General features: G+C 39.9%; 2 protein-coding genes across 2 annotated transcripts in view; one reads left to right on the forward strand and one right to left on the reverse strand.

The window, feature by feature from the left end:
* Window positions 1–20,303, forward strand: part of IQGAP2 (IQ motif containing GTPase activating protein 2) — a 123,100-nt gene that overhangs the window by 77,782 nt on the left and 25,015 nt on the right. The window contains exons 10-16 of the mRNA XM_054282706.1: window positions 28–191; window positions 712–799; window positions 3,233–3,396; window positions 3,936–4,096; window positions 6,381–6,505; window positions 8,524–8,687; window positions 16,903–16,993. Coding sequence (XP_054138681.1) covers window positions 28–191; window positions 712–799; window positions 3,233–3,396; window positions 3,936–4,096; window positions 6,381–6,505; window positions 8,524–8,687; window positions 16,903–16,993 — 957 coding nt within the window. The remainder of the gene's footprint in view (window positions 1–27; window positions 192–711; window positions 800–3,232; window positions 3,397–3,935; window positions 4,097–6,380; window positions 6,506–8,523; window positions 8,688–16,902; window positions 16,994–20,303) is intronic.
* On the reverse strand, window positions 11,954–14,886 carry F2RL2 (coagulation factor II thrombin receptor like 2). The gene is made up of 2 exons (XM_054282718.1): window positions 14,731–14,886; window positions 11,954–13,041 (listed from the first exon to the last, which is right to left on the reverse strand). The coding sequence occupies exons 1-2, from the start codon at window positions 14,786–14,788 to the stop codon at window positions 11,954–11,956; spliced, it is 1,146 nt and encodes a 381-aa protein (XP_054138693.1). The 5' UTR covers window positions 14,789–14,886.

Below are 20,303 nucleotides of genomic sequence, written 5' to 3' on the forward strand. Positions count from 1 at the left end.
TGTTTATAGGCATTGTTTTCCTTTCAGTTCACATAGCTTTAGTCCAAGTGAATGAGGCTATTGACCGGCAAGATGAAGGGGCACTGATGGCAGGCTTGAACCGCCCTGCTCTGAGCCTACTTGAAGTTCTGCCGCATAATTCCTCATGGTACCTATTGCAATTGTGTGATTCTAAAGAACAGAAAATGCAGGTAATCTAATTGAACAGGTACTACATGTCAGTTTGCACTTTTTTAGCTGGTTTTAATCCAGAGAGAAATTGTCTTTACTCTGCCTTTCTGCATCATTTATGAAAAGTTTTATAAAGATTTGGGAATAATTGATGTATTAATTAACACCAAAGACCTGCATTTGCTCTAAAGAGCATGGTATCCTTCTGAGTATTTACTAACTAAGATATAAGAAGAAAAATTAAGGCATAACATGCAGCCCTAATATTTTGTTTCCAAAGTGAGTTATAACTTGAGTACAAATAAAAGTAACATTGAATCATTAACATTAAAATAAAGCGCCAATTAGGTTTTAAGGAGAAAATCCATTAATTTAAGTAAGATGAAAATCACAGGAGACAGTTAATGCTGTGTTTGCTGAGCCTTGTATTTGATGCACAGGTGATAGTACAATCAAATTCCAGTGTACCATCACCAGACTTTATCCCTTATCTCCCATAAAACAAAAGCATAATCAAACCTTGTTTTTCTGATCTGTTAGATAGCAGGCATTCCAAATATGCTCGACAAAAGTGAAATACAGAAAGAAGTTAGTGTTGCCAATGCGGAAGCTGAGGCTCACAAGCTTAGTGAGTAACTGTTTTAATACTTTTTACCATCACTATTTAATTATGTTAAGATAATTGAGTCCACCATTTCTTGCACGTAAATAAGGTTTCTCAAACTGAAACCATATGTGTTGCATTTTACACTCATAATCTTTCTTCTCAGTGTCACAATTGCCAAGTCACCAATCTGTGCTCCGTTGGATGTACTCTTATTGAGTATATATGAACTCTTATTGACATGAGATTTGAGCTACTGGCAATCACAGCAGCAACACTGAAAACTTGATGGCTTGAACAAATATTTATCAGTGCAGTATTAATTCTCATTTGGGAGCAATGACCATACTTGTAGAATTAAGACAGAGGAATATTTTTCACATTGCAGGGAAAAAATTTTCTCACTTTTAGACACATGTTATCTAAATCTAACCTATTCTTAGTCTGTTAAGAATGCCACACAACAGAAGTAAAGAATATATAGTTAAAGGGGATCTAAATTTGCAGTGCATGTGTTGCTGCTTTTGACTGGAAACTTCTTTGCTAGGAAGTTAACCTTTGGTTGATCTGCTGTCATTTCATACTGCATTTGGGCATGGCTGTTTTGTCTCTGGTACTGTATTCAATGCTTTGAAATCCAGGCTGATTGCTTTTGTGATGCACCTTAAAGGCTATATTGTGAGGTCAGCTTCAGGCAGGAGACAAATTTGACTTTATATCTTAAATGTTAGCCTGTTTCAGATTAATTAGCCATGGTGAAGAATACTTTTTCTGAAAGAGTTACCTCTTGATAAAGGGAAGAACATGATGTGGTGTGTGAAAAGCATTAACAGCAATCTGGAGAGTAACTTAGTTCTTCTGTTTGGCTCGAGAGGAAAAAAAATAGTGGCTTTCGTTATAGGACTGTGAGCAATGTAAAATATGTTTTGCAATTTGCATGCTGGGCTTCAAACCTAGAAGTCAGTAGCTTGGTTATTGGCTGCAGAACTAGTCTAGTCCATTTGTGGACCTCGACTTCTTTCCTCTTTACTTTTTTCTTTAAAAAAGCATGAATGCATGCTGTAGTTGTGAGAGCTTTTCCTGGTTTCTAACTTTAGGAATAGCCAATAGAGACAGTCTTCAGGGACAACGTGGCCCCATATAACTATGCTTCAGAGAAAATTACATGAGAGGCGAGGGGCTTTTTTAGGTGGGCCTGGCCAGAAGGCTTTCAAAGACTTTATTTTGTATCATAAACTCTGAGTGTTGCTGTATACATGAACTGTAGATGGTGTGCTCTGTACAAGAAATCTTGTCTCAGATTTGGGCAATCAGTGCTAAATAAAAATGTTCCCTGGGTAACAGTACACAGAAAAGCCATGTGATAAGGTAGAGCAGTGGGGCTTATTGATGGAAAAGGCATTTGCATAATTGCTGTTCTTCAACTAGCCACATGTGCTCTAACCTTCAAGGTTGCTTCCCTTTCTGCCAGACCAGAGTGGTGCCTTGTACAGTGTGTTCCTGGGTGTGTCCTGGCCTGGCTTTCTTCAAAGATGGCTCCTCCAGGTGTGCAATTATGCTGGCAGTGACTAAGCTGAGGGATGTTGTAATGCTTCTGCAGCTGCCCAAGTGGGGAGTGTTCTTCAGCATTTTTCTGCTGGGCTTCAAACCCCTGACAAAGTCAGTCCAGCAAACAGCAAAACAGGCAAATTGTTGAGGTACTGAAAAGGTTTACACTCATACCCTCACATTCCTCTATTTGCCTGTTTAAATTAAAATCTGAGCTGTAGCAAAGGGATTCATTTCTAGGTGGCAGTGCCTGTAAGGACTGATCTTCCACACTGGCAGGAAAGCAAACAGGTGTTGGCATGTAGAGGAACCTCTAGAAACCATAGCATGTGGTTTTTCATCTGTTCAGCTACTAATTTTCTGGCAGAATATCCCACCCCTCTAATACATTTGGCTGATTTCCACCAGGCCTCCTGAAATGGATACTAATAATGCTGTTGGTGCTTCAGGTACTGGCCTGTTTTAGCTAGCTCAATTAGATCTTGCCAAAGGAAGAGGTGAGAGAGGAAATGTGGTGCAGAAGGAAGGGAGCATTTGGGGTGAAGCAAAACTGAGTTGCTGGAGCTGACATACGCAGCAGTACCTGCTGCAAGCACACCCAGGAGGAGTTTGATCTTTCTCTGTACTAGGGTGGGGTCAGCTCCTTGTTTTGTGTTAGAGGTGCAATAAGTAGTCTCTCATTTCTAAAAGTCCAGAAATTTTAAAGTCCTCCAGTCCATTATTTGCTTGGTACCTTTGAACAGAGACAGTTTTTGCAACATTCAGCAGTCATATCATTTCACAAAAATGTTTTTTTCTCTTATGACAGAAAATTATATTCTTTGAAATAACCTAGTTGTCATCTACATAGCATGAAGAGCAAACAGCAAATGAAGATTAATAAGCTTTTTTTTCCCTGCTATTCTTTAGAACTTATAGCGGTTGACAATATCAATACAGCAATTCGTAACTGTGATCCTAGTAAAACACTGGTTGCACTGATGAAACCTGAGGCACAGCTGCCTGTTGTTCACTCATTTGCTGCTGCTGTCTATCAGACTGAGCTGTTCAACCTCCAACAACAGAATGCTGTGGTAAGAGTGAAAAGCTTACAACCTGCTCGTTGATGTTGTGTAGCCAGACCATGAAAGAGCACAAACATAGCATGTTGTTGTGTAAAATCAGACATAATTCTCTTGCCATGGTGTTATGTGTTGCATGAATCATTTTGGTTGAAAAGGCAGTATTTAATTGCATAGTTTGTTTCTTGCCACACTTCAGTCTGGCTGAGCTCTTCTGTTGCAACAAATCAACTGACTTTTTTTAATTGTTGCATGCTCTTAATGAGGACTAACTCTGGTTTATATATTGTGTAGAAAAGTAATCCCCTGTTATGAGTAGGATCAGAAGAGATGAGAATGTGGGGCAAAAGAAGGAAAGGCAGACTGGATGGAACATAGAAACCCACTGAGCTCCACCACTGCTGTTGTGTCAGTCTGGCATGCCTGTGACCAGGACACTGTCCAGGCTTCTTAGATCAAACCCATCTCCTTGATGGTATCTAGAGTGTGTAACTCAAATCTGTTACACTGCTTATTTAGCTTCCTGACTGCAGTACATTATTGTCCTACAGAACTACCTGGCACATGATGAACTGTCTATTGCAGTAGAAATGTTGTCAGCTGTTGTGTTGCTAAACCAGACCTTGGAAAATAAGGACATCCTAATGATAAAAAATCATCTCAGAAACCCATGCCTTGGCTTCAATAATCTGGAAGAGGAAAACTTGCAACGGTAAAGGTTCATTTTGTCTTGTCTGATGAGACTTGGCAACTTCTGAAAAAAATAGTAGGCTTTTTTTTGGGGGTGGGCTGTCCTTATCTGTGGATTAAATTAATAAGGAAGAGTGTGACAATTGCTGTACTAGTTGAATCTAAACATAAGCTACAACCTTGAAGGCTGTAGACGTGTGAGTTGTAGGGAAAATATCCCCAGAAAGCAAACATGAAGATCTTACAGGGATTTTTGCAGACACTAAAAGGTGAAACAACTGTAGCTGAAAACTGTTAATCACTAACCACCCTGCAGTTCTGAAAGATGGTCTTTGGAATGAGATAGTGTTTAATGCCTCAGGGTCCAGTTGATCTCTTGAGCCATGGCCAAGCCCTTTTTTGCTTGCTGGATGAGTGAATAAAATGCTGTGGCATGCACCTGTGTTCAACATTACATTATAGCCATCACTTGGCTGCCAGCTGCTTGCCCTCCCACTTGCCTGACTTACCACAGGTGTGCTGTTACTGCAATTGCTCTCTTGACTATCAGTAAAAAATCAGGCAACACAAGAGACCTGTGCCCCCAGCATGCAGGGGAGAGCATGGAAATGTGGACCAGTTCCTGTCTCTTGGCACAGGCGGTGGAAGGCTCCACATGCTTCTGGAAGGCATTAGCAGGCAAAAGGCCGCAGAAGCTGAAGATCTTCACTAGGCTGTCTGGGGACACAAATCTGAGAGTGGCCCTTGCTGGGTGTCTCAAAGCCAGAAGGAAGGCAGTCAGATTAGGAATAAGAGGCCAGTGTTTTGGTGAGAGAGAGAGGAATTACATAAAATGGAGCAAAACTAATCTGCTACTTTGCCTCTGCTGATGTGAGGCAGTGCTTGTGAGCAAGAGAAGCAATGTTAGAAATATACAGGAATGGCCCCGAAGTGTCCCAAGTGCAGCATTTCTGGTAATGTTACTGACCCAATCTTTACATTACACCATCAGTGAACACAGATCAAGCAGGTAGGAATTAGCTGGACTTGACAACTAAATAAATTTTTATTATGCCATTTTGTTAACCTGTGCTGCCAGCCATACGTTGAATATCGCAGGAAGCTTTGACTTGCACAGTACCAGAAGAGATAGACTAGAACTAGAAAAATTTCATTGAGATAGATGCTGTCCAATGGCTTTCTATCAGAAGAGATGGACTTGTTTGGATTGTGTTTTCTTGAAGAGAGAATTTAGGGGAAATATGTCTCCAAAACTGTGAATGTTGTGAAGAAGGTTACTAGAATAAGTTACTAGAATCAGATTCTAGTAGCTCTAGTCATTTGGGGATTTTTGAGAATTTAATAAAGTAAATATTTGACCTATCAAATATAAAGTTTAATTGTTTTTTAAAAAGCTGTCATCTCACAAAACCCATAGTAGGGCTAATTCCTCAATAATTCATAAGATTTTAAAATAGACCAGGTAAATTAATGGAGTGTAGACTTGTTTGCAACAATTAAAGTGATACACAGTTTCCAGCTCCAGAAACCCTTAAACACAGGCTACTAGGTGCTGGAAAGACAAATCAGATTAGGAAATTATGAATCTCTCCTATTTTTTTACTTTCTGCCAGGCATTCATTCCTCAGGCTTCTGATGGAAATAGAAGATACGTATTTTATCTGAGATACAGTAGTAGTTCTATGCTTGATTTGGGAATACGAGAATTACTTAACTTATATACATGTGAATTTGCACTACTGTGAAGTTGTGCAAGTTTTGAGTACTGTGAAGCTCATCTGATTGGTGAGCTTTCTAGGAAAAGTAGACAGAGGCTACAGAGTCTGTGCTTGGATGATCTTGAGCTGTGGGAAGAGGGGCATAATTTTTTTTTTTTAGGCCCTTGCCCATGGTTCATCATCTTCCTCATGGAGATAGCAGGAGATGCTACTACCTGATACTACTGACTGAAATTCTGGTCTTTGAATTAGTGTCAAGAAGGCAACAGTAGCTTTCTAGAGCAAGAAGCTGACTAATTTCCCTCACATTTATCTGTTGCACCACATAGCAAGTTGTATGTATTGCCATCATGCCACAGAACCAAGAAAAGTTCTCTGAATTACAGGGCCGTTTTTTCAGATCCTGAAATGCATGTGTGGAACAGGCAGCTTGCATGTCTGTATAATTTCTGCCAAGAGCTGAGTTTGTCTGAAATTGCGTCATTGGAAAAAAATACTAGTCACTTAATGATGGATGATACATCTAATTCTTTATGGCACTTTATCTTATATATGAAATACACTTATGTATTTTATATCTTCTTATAGTTATGCTGATACACTATTGTCTATTAAGTCAGAGGCTTCATCTCAAGGCCAAGATTATTTAAGCTGGAATGATATCCAGAACTGCATTGACATGGTTAATATGCAAATTCAAGAAGAAAATGAAAGTAAGTAATTCTTCCTCCACATTGCCTGCAGAGGTCATAGTCAGGTCTTTGGTATGTAAATTTATGAACTGAGTGGCCTCCTTCAGACACTCCTGAAAAGAGAAGAGCATTTAAAATTTTTGAAAACCTGATGATCTTTGACTGCCCTTGAAATATTCCTGTTTGTTTCAGACAACTGAAGGATAGAGATCACAGGGTGCCTGCCTTCTGCACTGTTAAAAATGCTGTTGTTCTGCCTGCTTGGCAGTATCTTCCAGCCCTGGATGGTCTCACTTTGGGGATTTTGCAGTTGTAAGCAAAGAGCATATTGGGAGATAGGGGAGGAAATTACAAGCAGTGTTCCATTGAAAAGTGTGTTTTAATGTGTAAATGATTCCAAGGGATCGTTATTCACAATGGAGTCAGTAAGCAGTTAAACAATGAAAATATCTGTCTTGCTCTCCTTTTGGGTAACTTGATTTCCTGTCAGACAAGGAGATTCTTATGCCCATGTGTTCTCAAGTGAATGGATTTAGAGTTTATTTTTGAAGTTGAAGGTAACTGTTTTGCCATAAGAGGGTGGTGTTATATTAAATGTGATAGCTGGTCATTTGGACCTCAAAAAAGGTAAAGCACCGAATTCTTCCACTGTATGTCACAAATTTGAGGCTATCAAGTTATGCCAAATTTGCTGGAGCAGGAAGAGGCAGCTTTCAGACTGCCTGCCCGTTTTGGAAGCAGTCTCATTGCACTTTGAGAGCCTTTGTAAGACACAGGCTGCTCCTGCCCTTCCTGGACTGTCATTAGTGTCCTGCATGCTGCTGCTTCATACTGGTAAGGGAAATTTTATATTGCAGAATTTCTAAAACGGGCTGGATAATTGCTTCCTAAATCTAGTCCAGTGGCTGCCATGGATCCTCCCAGCTTACTTGCCCTGTGTACCCTCTGACAAGGTGGGGTGCTGGACAGTTTGACTGGCAGAGTCGCTTTTTTGTCTGAACCTCTGCACTTGTTAGGAGTTGGAACAGACCTTGCAGCAGCAGTGAAAGTCTTCAGTACCAAAATAGCTGGTCTTGCTCTCAGTGACACTGACCTCTCCCTGGGAATGTTTAGAGAGGGCAGATGGGCAGAGAGAAGAGGAAAAAGAGAAGCCTCTGTTTCTTTAAGCAAGTCTCATATCTGCATAGTCCCTCTTTTGGACCACCTTGGAAAAATTGCTCATTCCCCAAGCCTTATGATGACCTGGATCTGTGACCTCACCAGTTGGGTCTGGTGGGTCTAGAGACACTTGCTGAGGGACGATCCCCTGGGAGCAGGGATGTCATCCCTCACAGGTGATGGTGAAACCCTTGACTGATGCCTTTCTGTGGTTCCCTTTAGGGAATACAAGCAGTGCATTTCAGTACTGTTTAGGGGCAGGAGGAAATGGATTTGAAACTGCTGGGCCCAGTCTGAAGAAAATGAGTTAAGGTTTTACTAAATACATTTGGCCTTACTTCCTGACTGAAGTACTGAGTGTCACTGGTCAGCATTGTTAGATTGGTCATTTCCAGAGAAATTACAAGAAATGAGGTTAAGTTGCTATGTAACGCTGTAGCTGGAAGTGCAGTATATGTGTATTTGTCCAAATCAGGGTTTCAACTAATGTAGTCTGAAATCACTTGAAAATAAAACTTACATCACTGTGAGCCAATATGTTAAACATACAAATATGTGACACATAATTTTTTCTTAAGCTTCATGTAGGTGCTTCTTCCCAGAAAATAAAAATAACTGGTTTTCCTTTTTAGCCAAGGATAATTTTGATTTTTAGGAAGAGTTTTATCCATATATATCAATAACTGTGATAGGAAGAAAAGTTGTATAGCATCAAATTAATATAAGAACAAAAATAATTTAAAATCAGCTGCTGTTGCTGCCTCTGCTTCTTGTTTTGTGATTTTTCTGTTCTTCATGTTACTGCTTTGTTTGTATGTGATATCCGAAAAGTTGCAACTTTCTTTGATAAGTGCATCTTAAATAACTTTTCTGTTTCACAGGAATCATTGCAATTGGACACATTAATGAAGCAGTTGACCAAGGAAATCCTGAGAAAACTCTAGAAGCCCTGCTATTGCCCACAGCCAAGCTGCAAGATGTGAGGCCAGTAAATGCAAGGCATTATCAGGATGTTTTGCACCATGCCAAAGCACAAAAATGCAAGGTTAGAATTTTTACTGTTGTTCTCTGTGAGAAGTGAAATGTCAATTCCTTTCACTTGCTTCTGTGTCCCTGTCCTAGTCTCCTGATGTTTGCATTGTCTTTGCCCAGTGAGACTATAAATAAACCAGTGAAAGCAAACTGGCACTAAGTAATTTTGCACTATAACTTATTCTTACTGGCAAAATGGATTAATTCTTAATCTATTAAAATTAAGGCATTTTCTGCATATGTCTTGCTATTGCTGTAATCTCATTTTAATTCTACTAGGTTGCTGCAGCTATTACAAAATACGGGCAGCAGCAATTCTCAGTTAGGAATTTGTACATGGATACAGTTACAGGACAGTGTCAGGCAGTATGGATGGAAAGTGAGGTTTTGCCAGAAAGAAGTCACAACTGTGGTGTTATTTATCAAATCTTTTGAAGTATTTTGAGGAGTCTCTTTTGCTTATGTTGTTTTATTATACTGGAGTTTTGTACATATTTTTTTTGCAGCTTTATCATGCAATTAAAAAAAAAAAACAAAAAGCTGCTGGTCTTGCACATGCCTTCAGTTTAAACTTATTTCAGTTGGATGTTGCTATCTGCTCCCCCAAAAGCAGTGGCCTGGTTAGCATTACAGCTCAGGGAAGCATAAACAAAGATCAGCCTAGCAGCTTGCAGGATATGACTGAAGGTTAGCTAAAGCTACTAGCACAGCACTTAAAATGCCCAGTGTCTGGAAATTAAAATTCACAATTAAAATTCACACAGTGTGTCCCTGAGGTAATGTGGTGAGCTAGGGAAAGTCTGCAAACTTTGGCTTGTAACGTGTCTTCCAGCATTTGTGTCACCCCACCCGGGGAACCTGCTGTGAAACCATGCTGTCAGAACTTTTGAAAGGTGTTTGCACAAATCAATTTCTCACCAGGGTTCCCAGGTAAGGGCTGGTTTCACTGAGCCCTCAGTGCTGAAAAACCTTCTCTCTCACCACGTGTGCTGAGGAGGGTTTTGTGCATTCTGACCTCACGTGTCCGGGATGGGCTGGGGTCAGTGTTTGTGCACAGTGCTGACCCAGGACATGCCATGGGAGCCAGGATGTCCCCAAGGCACAGATCTGCAGGACACAGCAGTCCTACCCTGGCTCGCTCCTGCCAGCTGCCCCAGTGCTCCCCAGATGCAAACCTGATGCCTACTCCTGTCCTGGTGTGAATGTGCTCATAGGAAACAAATGAGCGTTTCCAAATTCTGGCACAAAAATTGTACAATCTCTTTGAAGTTTTCTCATTATAAGATTTTTGATGTTCCTAGAGACTTCTGCTGGCTTTTCTCTTCTGAGCTATTTTGGTTTTGCAGTCTTTTGGCAACTACTTAGAGCACCTTCTCTGTGGACAGGAGTGCTGCTCCTGTTTCAGAAGAGAATAAGGCACAGTGCTCCCAAAAGAAACACTGAGATGCATACTTACTTTTAACAGAGATCAATCATAGATATGGCCATTCTTTAGGTAAAAATACGATTTAGACTGACATTTCCTTAAAAAAGAAATCCAAACACAATTGTAAAGGGAGTGCAATTTCTGAAGTCTGTCTATTTTCCACTTTTTCTGATCCCTCTTTATAAAGCAGATCTCAGAATTTGTGTTTAGCGTGTTTTAAGAGTGAGCTGTGGTAAAAGGAAGTATTTGATTTACAAGGATCAGATAGGTCTCCCTATACACTTCCTGCCCCAACATCTGGAAAAACATACGTGTCAAACCTACTCACTTATTCTAAGCAGCTTGGTGTCACTTCCCCATAGCTGTGGTGATGTGGGGGAGTCTGCACCCAAATCTGCCAGAACACATTGTCCTTATAATCTGAGGTTCTCATCTCAGATATGACCTATTTGTTCCTTGCTTGAAACCGAAAACACAAACCTGGAACTCATTTTGTCCTGTAAGTCTTAAACCACAGCTTTTAACAGTTCCGAAAGCCTTTTCAAGACAAATGTATTCAAAAGAGAGAAACTCTGTCTTAAGGGAGCATATTGTGGATAGCTGGAAAGCTAAACAGATGGACCAAATTACTATGTTTGGTTGTAGTGTTTTTTGTGTGATAGGTACAGAGGTTTTAGTTGGGTTCACCTCATTTATATTTTCAACAGTTGTGTAATATTTGAATTATTTTAGAATTTGTTCTTGTGCATGTTGAAGGAATGGCAGGATTAAAACTAACTTAAATTAAGAACCAGAAGAAATAGGAAAAGGGGAACCCTCACCAGGCTGCAAATTCCCTTGAGGCATTTTCCAGTACAACTCAGTTTATTTAAGTAACGCTTTTTTACAATACTGTTATCAAAACAACATAAAACATTTTTATCCCCACTTACATGCTGCAGTTACAAATTCAAATGACAACCACTGAGGTAATTTTCTAGGAACTTAGTATATAAGTAAGTTTTGAGTTTCTGTAAAGGTAAAAATTGACCCATTGTTTTACTAATAGTCAATGGTAGCGAGCAGTGTTTGTAACACTGTAGGTATTTCCTGTGAGGATGTGGAAATAGAGAAGACTACAAAATAGCTTTTCTGTTTTGCTTACCAAGCAAGAGTAATATATGCCTGGATTCACACTGATAAGGGTTAGCTCCCAGCAATCCCTGTGGCTTAGGGAAGTGCAGGCGCTGACAAAGTGGAAGAACAAGTCTCCAGTGCAGAGCTGGTTAAGCAGCTTCATGGGAGAGGTAGCCTTGGAAGAGTCAGGTTCTGCATCCACTGCTGTAGACTTACTGTTTTGTGAACCTATGGGGACTCTGTATTTCCAACATCCTGGGCAGTACTTGCTCTTGACTGCTCCCTGGCATGTACAAAGTGCTTGTTCCCATTTCCACTAGGCCAAAAACTCATTTTTGTAACACTGTTCCTGCAGTGATTGTTGGCTGAGAGCTAATTTCAAGTGTCATGAATTGCCCTAGAAGTGCTCTTTGGAGGCTGACTCCTCTTCTGGTATTTAGAAGCTGGGGTGCCTGATACTCTGGCAGCTTGTCCATGGCCAGAAAGCGATCTCAGAAGGAAATGGAGGTGCAGAGCTGCTTCCCTGAATCTAGGTACACAGGTGTTGCAACACATGTAATAAAGTTACAGAGCTGGAGAGTGAATTTTTGGAGATATTCCTTGTGTGGAAGGAAGTAAATTTAACTGAAATTGTGTTTTCTATCCCATTTTACTTGAAATATAAATGTCGCACCTGAGATTTATTGGTATCTGTGTTAGTACTGTACAAAACCATAATTCCAGTAATAGAAATAAATTCATTTTTCCCTGGATATTTTAACCATTGTCAGATAAATATTGGATTGACTTCTAATTTTTGACATCAGAAAATAAAGGAAAGGATCAAGACAGCTGTTTAGGCTGCTAAGACATAAAGCAATTAGATAAAAAGAATACAGCCTATCTGTGTTGTAATAGTAATAGTTGATGTGATGGATAATAAGGATAATATTGCTTGGCACAAAGCAAATAGCAAAGATGGTAAGAATCAAAAGACTGACTTTGACATACCAGAACCATTCGTGAGTCTTGAGTGTTCGTATAATCGAGACATAGCAGAATACGATAGTTGCGAGCGGTATTAAAAACCCAAATACAGCCAAGGACCCGTAGTAGTAGAACTGGAAGGAGGACACAGTTTCGCAGGCGCTGTGCACGTCGTGGCAGGTATAAATGTCCAGCTGCTTCACGTAATAGCTTTGCTGCATGATGGCGAGCGGGAGCATGTAGAGGAAGACGGCGGCCCAGACAGCGGCGCAGGCTGCGATGGCGTAGGCGCGCTTCGGGAGGCTCTTGTAGGTGAAGGGGTGGACGATGGCCAGGTAGCGGCTGACGCTGATGCATGTGAGCAGCAGAATGGAGCAGTACATGTTGCCATAAAACACCGCCGTGGCCGCCCGACACATGGTCTCCCCAAACACCCAGTTGTTGCCGTTGATGTGGTAGGCTATTTTGAAGGGCAGTATGATGCAGAAGAGCAGGTCTGAGACAGCCAGGTTTGTGTAGAGGATGGCGGTGCACACGGAGCGGATCCTGAAGAGTAACATCCACAGAATGATGGCATTAGACGGCACACCCAGTAACAGAGCACTGAGGTAGACAGCAGGTATTAGCTTGGTGCTCAGAGAGCTGGTGAGGTACTCCAGCGTGGTGTTGCTCACTTGTGTTAATGTGGAGTCATTTGGCTTTTTTGAAGTGCATTTGTTTTCTCTGATATGGATGGTTGTTGTTTCCCCCTCTATAGCATAAGGGGGGATGTAATCATAGTCTCTCGCCGAAATTCCCCGAAAAGTTTTGATAAGAGACACTGTTTTAATTGCAGAGCCATTCCATGAAAATTCTGAAGCTTAAAAATAAAACAAAGTGAAAATTGTTAAAAAGGACAAACTACTGTATTAACCATGTAACTCAGGAGCAGAGGAAGATAACCATCTCTACATGAAAAGCAATAGAAGTTTAAAATATTCTCCTCTGCTTTTGGCGTACAGACATCAGTCTTCATTTATCATTTCACACCAAATCTTGAAAATTCATCATTAATGTAGTGTAAGCTCATCTTTCTGCATTTTGAGTGTTTTCAGTAATCTTTGGTGAAAAACATAAGACACTTCTGTAATGCTTATGACCGGTGGAGGGTTTTTCCAGTAGTAGGAATGTTGGTCATTCATCATATAAGCAGTCTTTGTTTGGGCTTGATCAAACACCATTACTATCCTTGTCACTTCATGTAAGAAATTAATGACTGCAAAAGTTGCAAAAAACACTCTCTAGCCTAAGACAAAAGGAAACTGTCAGATTAGAAAACTGAAATTACCCTTGGTTTTTTGGTCTCACATGTGAAATTGTTTTTCTTCAGCTTCTGACTAGTGCACACCAGATCTTCTCAGGTTCTCATACCTGAGCAAGGGCAATGTCTCAAGAATTGAAAACAAATGGTTGGGCAAGTATTAGGTGTCATTTACTGGGGAGTGAATAAAACTTTTCAAGCAGCAGGAAAATTATCTCTGAGTAAATATTGTCAGCATGTGGGCAAAAGCAGTAATACTATTTTATTAACACCTGTTCGTCGGTCATTAGTTGAGAAATTTGTAGAGACATTGACATCTTCACATGAAGCACAAATGTGTTCAAAATGCTTTTTAAAGCCATGTGTTATAAAATAGATTTCGAGCAGTAAACAACTGTGCAAGTATTTGTGTCATTTAAGTTTTCTTAGCTGCATTTAATGCAAAAATACTTATTGTAAAACCTTCAGCATGCGCCATGAAACTGGAATTCAGAAGTAAACTGAAATATGGGTGAAAATCTTTCAACCTTTTTTTACCTTTCCATATTTGAATAAAATAAAGAGAATAGTTTTATTAATGTTCACTGTCAGATTTACAGTAGAATGTTTTAAAATAATAATTAGCAGGCTACATAATTTTCAGTAGCTTTTTTTAATCGTTACTCCAGAGAACTGGTTTTAATCACTCATTAAAAGTCATACATGTGCCTGCATTGTCTGGTGTGTGTGTAGATGGATAGATATAGGTATAAATACATGTATATATGTATATTATATATGTGTGTCTATATATATTTATGTATGCCAGCTTTTCAAAATGACCTTGGTTTGAAAACACTTTTAATTCTAGGAAGGTTTATTATTTGATCATTTCCTTTAGTTATTTTTATCACAATAGTCATCTGAGCGTTTCCTTCTAATAACACCATCTGTAAAGTTGTAGAACAAGACACTGCAGGTTTAAAATTATTGTATCGTTACAAAAATATTAGATAAAAGATGTGTCTTCAGTAAGTGCAGAAAGTCCCCTTAAGAAAATTCTTTCTAGGAAATGACTGGCAGAGGTAAGGTGTCACTGAAGTGAAAGAATAAAAATTTGCTTTAAAGGAGACATCCTGGAACAGTTTTTCATAATTGGTACATGCATGTACAACTCGTTTCATGTTCACAGCTGGTAGAGCAACAGCATTATCAAAAAGTCCATGTTATTGACTAAAAGATTAAATAGATACAGAAAGGAGCACTCACCTGTAGTGCAAAGACTGGAGGTAAAAGAGAGCAGTCCAGTGAAAAACAGTATCTTCATTGTAGTGTGTGAAATCCAGCCAGCTGAACAATGGTTCAGCTAGTTCATCTCAAGAGACGTTTTGTGGGGGCTTTTTTCCCCTCTGTGAGGGACTAAAGAATGATTGATCTGTCCTCCAGAAGCATCCTGTAAGCATGAGGTTTATGGTAAGGAACTAATTTGTTCTTTGTCTACTACAGCAAGAGGGTGTGACGTATCCAAATATGCACATATGACTCAGTTTCAGCCTCAGCCCAACACAGAGATAAAACTGCTTTACAGCAGCATTTTAACTCCTCATTTACCACAAGCCTGAAGCTGATATGCAGGGTTCTACTGACACTTGTGTATACAGATATTTGGAGTAAAAAGGTGTTTTCTGGAAAAATCAGGAGGTGTTTTCAGTAAATCCTCAAGGGTCTCATTCAGAGACCAAAATGTCACGTGGCTGAACTCTGTACTCTTCTCCAGAGAAAAGCTGAGCTTGCAGAAGAGTGTGATGATCTCAGTTTAGCAAAAGGCAAAGACGGAAAGAAGCCACATGTACAAAAATGCCTTAGGAAAACTGCCTTCTGCTTTGCCTTTTGCCTCCCTGCCCACTGTTAGCTGTCTGGCTCCTCCAATCCACCTACTTCCTCTTTTCAGACGATTTCCACCCCTCCACAGACTGCAGCCTCTAAAACCTTTCCCCTATTTTCATTTGCTGCTTTGTTGATCCCTTCCTTTTACTCTGCCTCCTCCCCACCACCACCCCCCCTTTTTTTTTCCCTTCAATGCCAAATTGCAACAGCTTGTTTCAGCAAGCAAAATTAGCCCAAGCCTTGGCCCAGCTTCCAGGCTAGTTGTGAGGCTCAGCATAAGTTGTACTTGTCTCCGGAGCAGTATTTGTTTCTCTTCTTGTATTTAAAGTGTAAACGCTGGATACTAGATTAGGAACTCTCAATGCTTTTCTCTAAATTCAGTGGCAGTTTGGGAATTTATTAAACATTCTCTCAAGTGCTAACTCTCACTTGGTACTAAAATAAGCAGTATGTGTCCACTGTCCTGTGATTGTCTGACACCACTTCATGTTATTCGTGTATTCTGCTACCTTGTTTACAGATATGATGCAAGCTGAAGAGCATGTCTTCAGTGGTTTTTTACCCTGTTTTCTCTTTGTAGTTTCTGTCAATATCAAATTTATTAGATCTTTGGCCTGAGGTTCAGCGCTAACCAGGGATACTCATTGCAAAGCTGTTTCTTTGTCCACACTGTTTTAGTTTGAACGTGTTTCTAGCTGGTTTTCTTCCCTGAAATATTTGTATGTATGTTTTCCTATATCTTTCTTAATTGATACATTCCAACTTCTCCCATCGTTAGTCTATTGTAGGCCTAACACTCCTATTTCCTCTTTAGCATGAATTTCCCACCCACCCCACTGGATTAGATTTTAAATACCACTTTAACTCTGTTTTATCTGCTGAAGTGCTGGTATCACCAGTGAACCTGGGCAGTAGGGATGTTGATCCCACTCTACTACACCTCCTATTTTACATTGGGCTTAATGTCATGCACTTTAGGCCTGAAAGAAGAGGGGTACCTATTCTGCTGCTTAATTATAGAAATGTTTGCATGAGCTAAGTCATCATTACTAAAGCTGAGCTGTATTTCTATGAGAGTATTCACTGTTATTTTCTAATATAACATGTATTTAGATATACACAAGGATCCTTTCCAAATAAGGGATTTTGAAAGAATGCCAACTTCCTGCAGCCTTCTGCTATTCTCTCCTACTATCACAGTGCTTCCTGGTAATGTGTGATTTTATGTGACTCAGACCACTTTGCCTACATATTGTGGAAATAAAAATGCTTCAATTTTTATTGATCTGTAGTAGAGTGAATTCTATGCCAGCAGTATCAGCAAATTCTTTTCTTCTAGACATCAAAACTTTCAGAGATTTGTATCTGAACAGGATCTTTTTCCAGTCAGTAAATAGAATATGAATGTGTTTCACTGATGACTTTAAACAGTCAAATCATTTTTTGTGTTCTAGAACTTTGCAAAGCAGAGATTGTATATTGCAGCTCTCTCACAGTATTGAGAGAACTCTTATTATTCAGTTTTTTCAAGGCTTTTTACTGTCCTTTTCCCAGGAATCTCAAGATGAATCAGCACTTCTGTGGCTGGATGAAATACAAAGAGGAATCAATGACAGCAATAACAACATAAAAGAAGCAGCAGCCTGTAAGCATTAAACCTGCATCTCCACTGCTCTTGTTTTTCTTGGTCTTGGGAAAATGAAATTAGTAATTTACATTTTCCACTTCAGGGAAGGTGCAAGCCTTTAAATACATGAAAAGAAATTAGTGTGTGCTCTTTGTCATACTAAAACTGAGATGACTTAAAACTACAGGAGTGGTGTTAGTCCTATCTAAAGTGGTAATCTTTAAGGTGTGGCTAATAATTCAACAGGTTTGGTTATACAGGTTTACATCATGACCAATCTATCTAATGTCACTGTATCTTCATGAAACTCCTGAAATATATGAATGAGAATATGAGTTGTTTTGCTATATTTACAGTTAAAATCTTTATGCATATTTTAAGGGAAAATTTTTATGTTTACAACTTTGCTTATTCATATTTCTTTCTATTGTCTTTTATGGATTGCTGACAAACAAAAATCAAGAATATATTAACTTTTAAAGCAGTGTACAAGGAATGCCAACTCTTTTTGAAAAGTATATGCTCTTCCAATCTGTAAGGAAGAGGAAATCTGTAGGAAAAATGCTGAGGCTAAATCTGTCAGAGTGCTGTGTACTGAATGTACTCAACACCTTTTGTCAAAGCTTTGAGTGAACATAATAATTATAGAAAAAAATATTCATGGTACGTAATAAACTTTGGCAAGCAAAGTAGCAGCAAGCACCAGTGGGTTTATGGGGCAGGTTGGAGAGCATGGCGATGTGCCTGCCCGTTCCAGACCAGGCCAGCACAGACAAGGCAGGGGGTGTTGGTCAGCCTTCTGCTCCCCTTGGCTGTGGTGAGTCAGTGCTGCTTTCTGTTGCACCTCTGGAGCTGGTGAATGCGAGTGCAGCATTCCTGCAGTGCTGTGCTCAGCCGTGCCCTGTGCCGTGAGCCCACAGGCACGCCAGGAGTTACTGCTTGGGAAGGGGTGGGTGGAAGAGAACACAGATGGACACCACAAATAGCTATCCCTGCTACAGGAACGTTGCATTTTGTGTTACTGTAACTTCGGAAATTATTTAAACAACTAATATCCTCACATAACAAGGCAGATACACTGAAGATAGGTGAAGTATTTTTGTAGGTCACACATCCATAGAAAGCACTGGGCTTGTGTTTTCTGAGAGAGGGTCAGATACACACACATGGTCTCAACCAAGCTTTTGTACTGAGGGAGTGCTGATACCTTCTTTTGTGGAAAAACCTGCTTCCCATGAATGCCACCCAGAGCCATGAGGAAACATGAGCTCATAGAAGGGAAGGAAACACGTAGCTTATAAACAGATTCGAGTTAAACCTAAAGAGCAACTTAAAAATTCCCTCATTAGTGTTCACTGGAGTAAAAGCATTAAGAATATGTATCGTAAGCACCCTGCAGAAATTAGGATAGCATAATTCATACAGCAATACCATACAATGTTGCTAATGGTAAATCACTGGTCCATCCACTACCTAGTTGTTGTACTAAAATCTTTTCTTATAATCTGTGTTGGTAGTGAATGCACAGCTTTTCACAATCAAGGATGCTCAGTGGAACTGTTTTAACATTTCACTTTTAGGAAAAAAAACTAATTTTGTGTACTCTGCCCGGTGAGTTAAAAAGAAGCACTGTCATCACAGGGCATTCATTCTTGAAGAGCTCTAAAGTTTTGCAACTAAAACCTGAGATTTAACATTCCCCCACAGCACAGAACCTGATGCTTCCTATAACCAACACATCCTGTCTCAGGAAGTTTGCATGTTGTGTTCATGTAGTCTAAACTTAAAGTTCAGCTTGATCACCACTTAGAAAGGAACTTTTTTTGATCTATCACAGAGGCACTATTTTTGAAAGGAAAACAGCACCAAAACTTTCACAAGGTAGTCAAAGATGTATTTTTCAGTTTAAAAAGTGGTTTTGAGATTCCTGCAGTAATGGCAATAAAATAAGAGAAGATACTGGCAGTGGTACTGAAACAGTCCTGATCACTTCCAAACTAACTTCTATGTCTTATATAAATACTAAATGGTACATTACTAAAATTTTGAAAGGCTTTTACAGTCATCCGTGTCAGTAAAGGACTTCTTCTACCTTTATTTAGGAAGAAGTGTTCAGTAAGTGCTGGTGCACTTCCTAACTTCTTGTGATGCTTGCTCTGTGTTTTGCATCACCTTGCTTCACTTCTTTAATGAGTTCAACCATTGTACTTCTTATCTAAGTGGAGGACAAAAAGAGATCAGCCAAATATCAGCTGTATAGCCTTCAGGAGTAGATTTGAAGACTGACTTCAGTCTTGCACAGGAAGAGTCTGTCAAAGCAGGAAGTCTGTGTGTCCTGAGAGAGTCCAAGTTATAGAAAAAAGCTGATCTTTGGCCTTGTTGAGAGTTCAGGCTTATCACGCCAGACAACTGTGGCTTTGTATATCGCAGCTGTTTAAAAGGGAGGATGGGTGTGGAAAAAAGCCCTTTGCAGTGTTGATCTGGTACTGGCATCCTAACTGCTAGAGAAGCAGACTGGAGCTGACAGTTTTCTGGTAGTTGGGGATGCCTAACTCCCAGGAATCTTATGATTTTTCAGGGTCCAAATGGCCTTGCTCTAGAGCAACAGCCACAGTATTAATTGCTAGCTCTTGAAACAAAAGGAATGATTTCTGCTGAGTTGAGTTTTTTTCCCTGATAAATACTTTTCTTACCTTTTCCTTCAAAAATACAAACATTATTAATTAAAGCTTAAGTTGCATTTTCTTTTGTCTTTGTAAAAATAACTTCCAGCACTCTTACTACATGACAAAAAGGAGCAAGGAAAGCATTCAAATACTGCTGAACAGAGTTGATGAGGCATATGGGACTGTGTATGAGCCTGGGGCCAGCAGTGGCCAGCTGTAATGTGTGGCTTCCCAGTTTTTTTCTGCTTCCTTGCTGCTGAGGCCCAATGCCTGGATATCACAGTGCCACAGCAATGGTAGAAAGACATTTCCAGTACGTGTGTTTGCTGGGCAGAGGTCTGTTCCAGAGCACAGAATGGATGTTCTAGTTCTATTCACTTGTTTCTCTGTGCATGGATCTTGAATTTAGATGTGAAGGAACACCTTTAAAGACCAGAGCAGTTATTTCTAAAGCAGCCCAAACATCTAGTGGATAAGGTACTTTTGAAGTGGTGTGTTCTTCCACATGTATGCTGCCAGATGTTGGGGAATCTCTTCCCTCAGTGATGGTGGAATCTGAGCAAGGAAGCCCTGAATTAAAGTATGGGTAATGCCATATAACATCAAAGTCTGCACATCCTTCACAGGATGTGAAGGATGCACCTCTCAGGGTGCTTTTTTAT

Source organism: Melozone crissalis, unplaced genomic scaffold (genome assembly GCF_028551555.1).
Source record: "Melozone crissalis strain CALT ecotype California unplaced genomic scaffold, PUWL_Pcris_2 ptg000005l_1, whole genome shotgun sequence".
NCBI classification, from domain to species: domain Eukaryota; kingdom Metazoa; phylum Chordata; class Aves; order Passeriformes; family Passerellidae; genus Melozone; species Melozone crissalis.

What these genes read in the sequence shown, in the direction of transcription:
- F2RL2 (XM_054282718.1), bottom strand. Translation starts at nt 14,788, where the DNA reads ATGAAGATACTGTTTTTCACTGGACTGCTCTCTTTTACCTCCAGTCTT. An exon ending in CTCCAGTCTTTGCACTACAG is followed by an intron (nt 13,042 to 14,730) that starts GTGAGTGCTCCT and finishes TTTATTTTTAAG; the next exon opens with CTTCAGAATTTTCATGGAAT.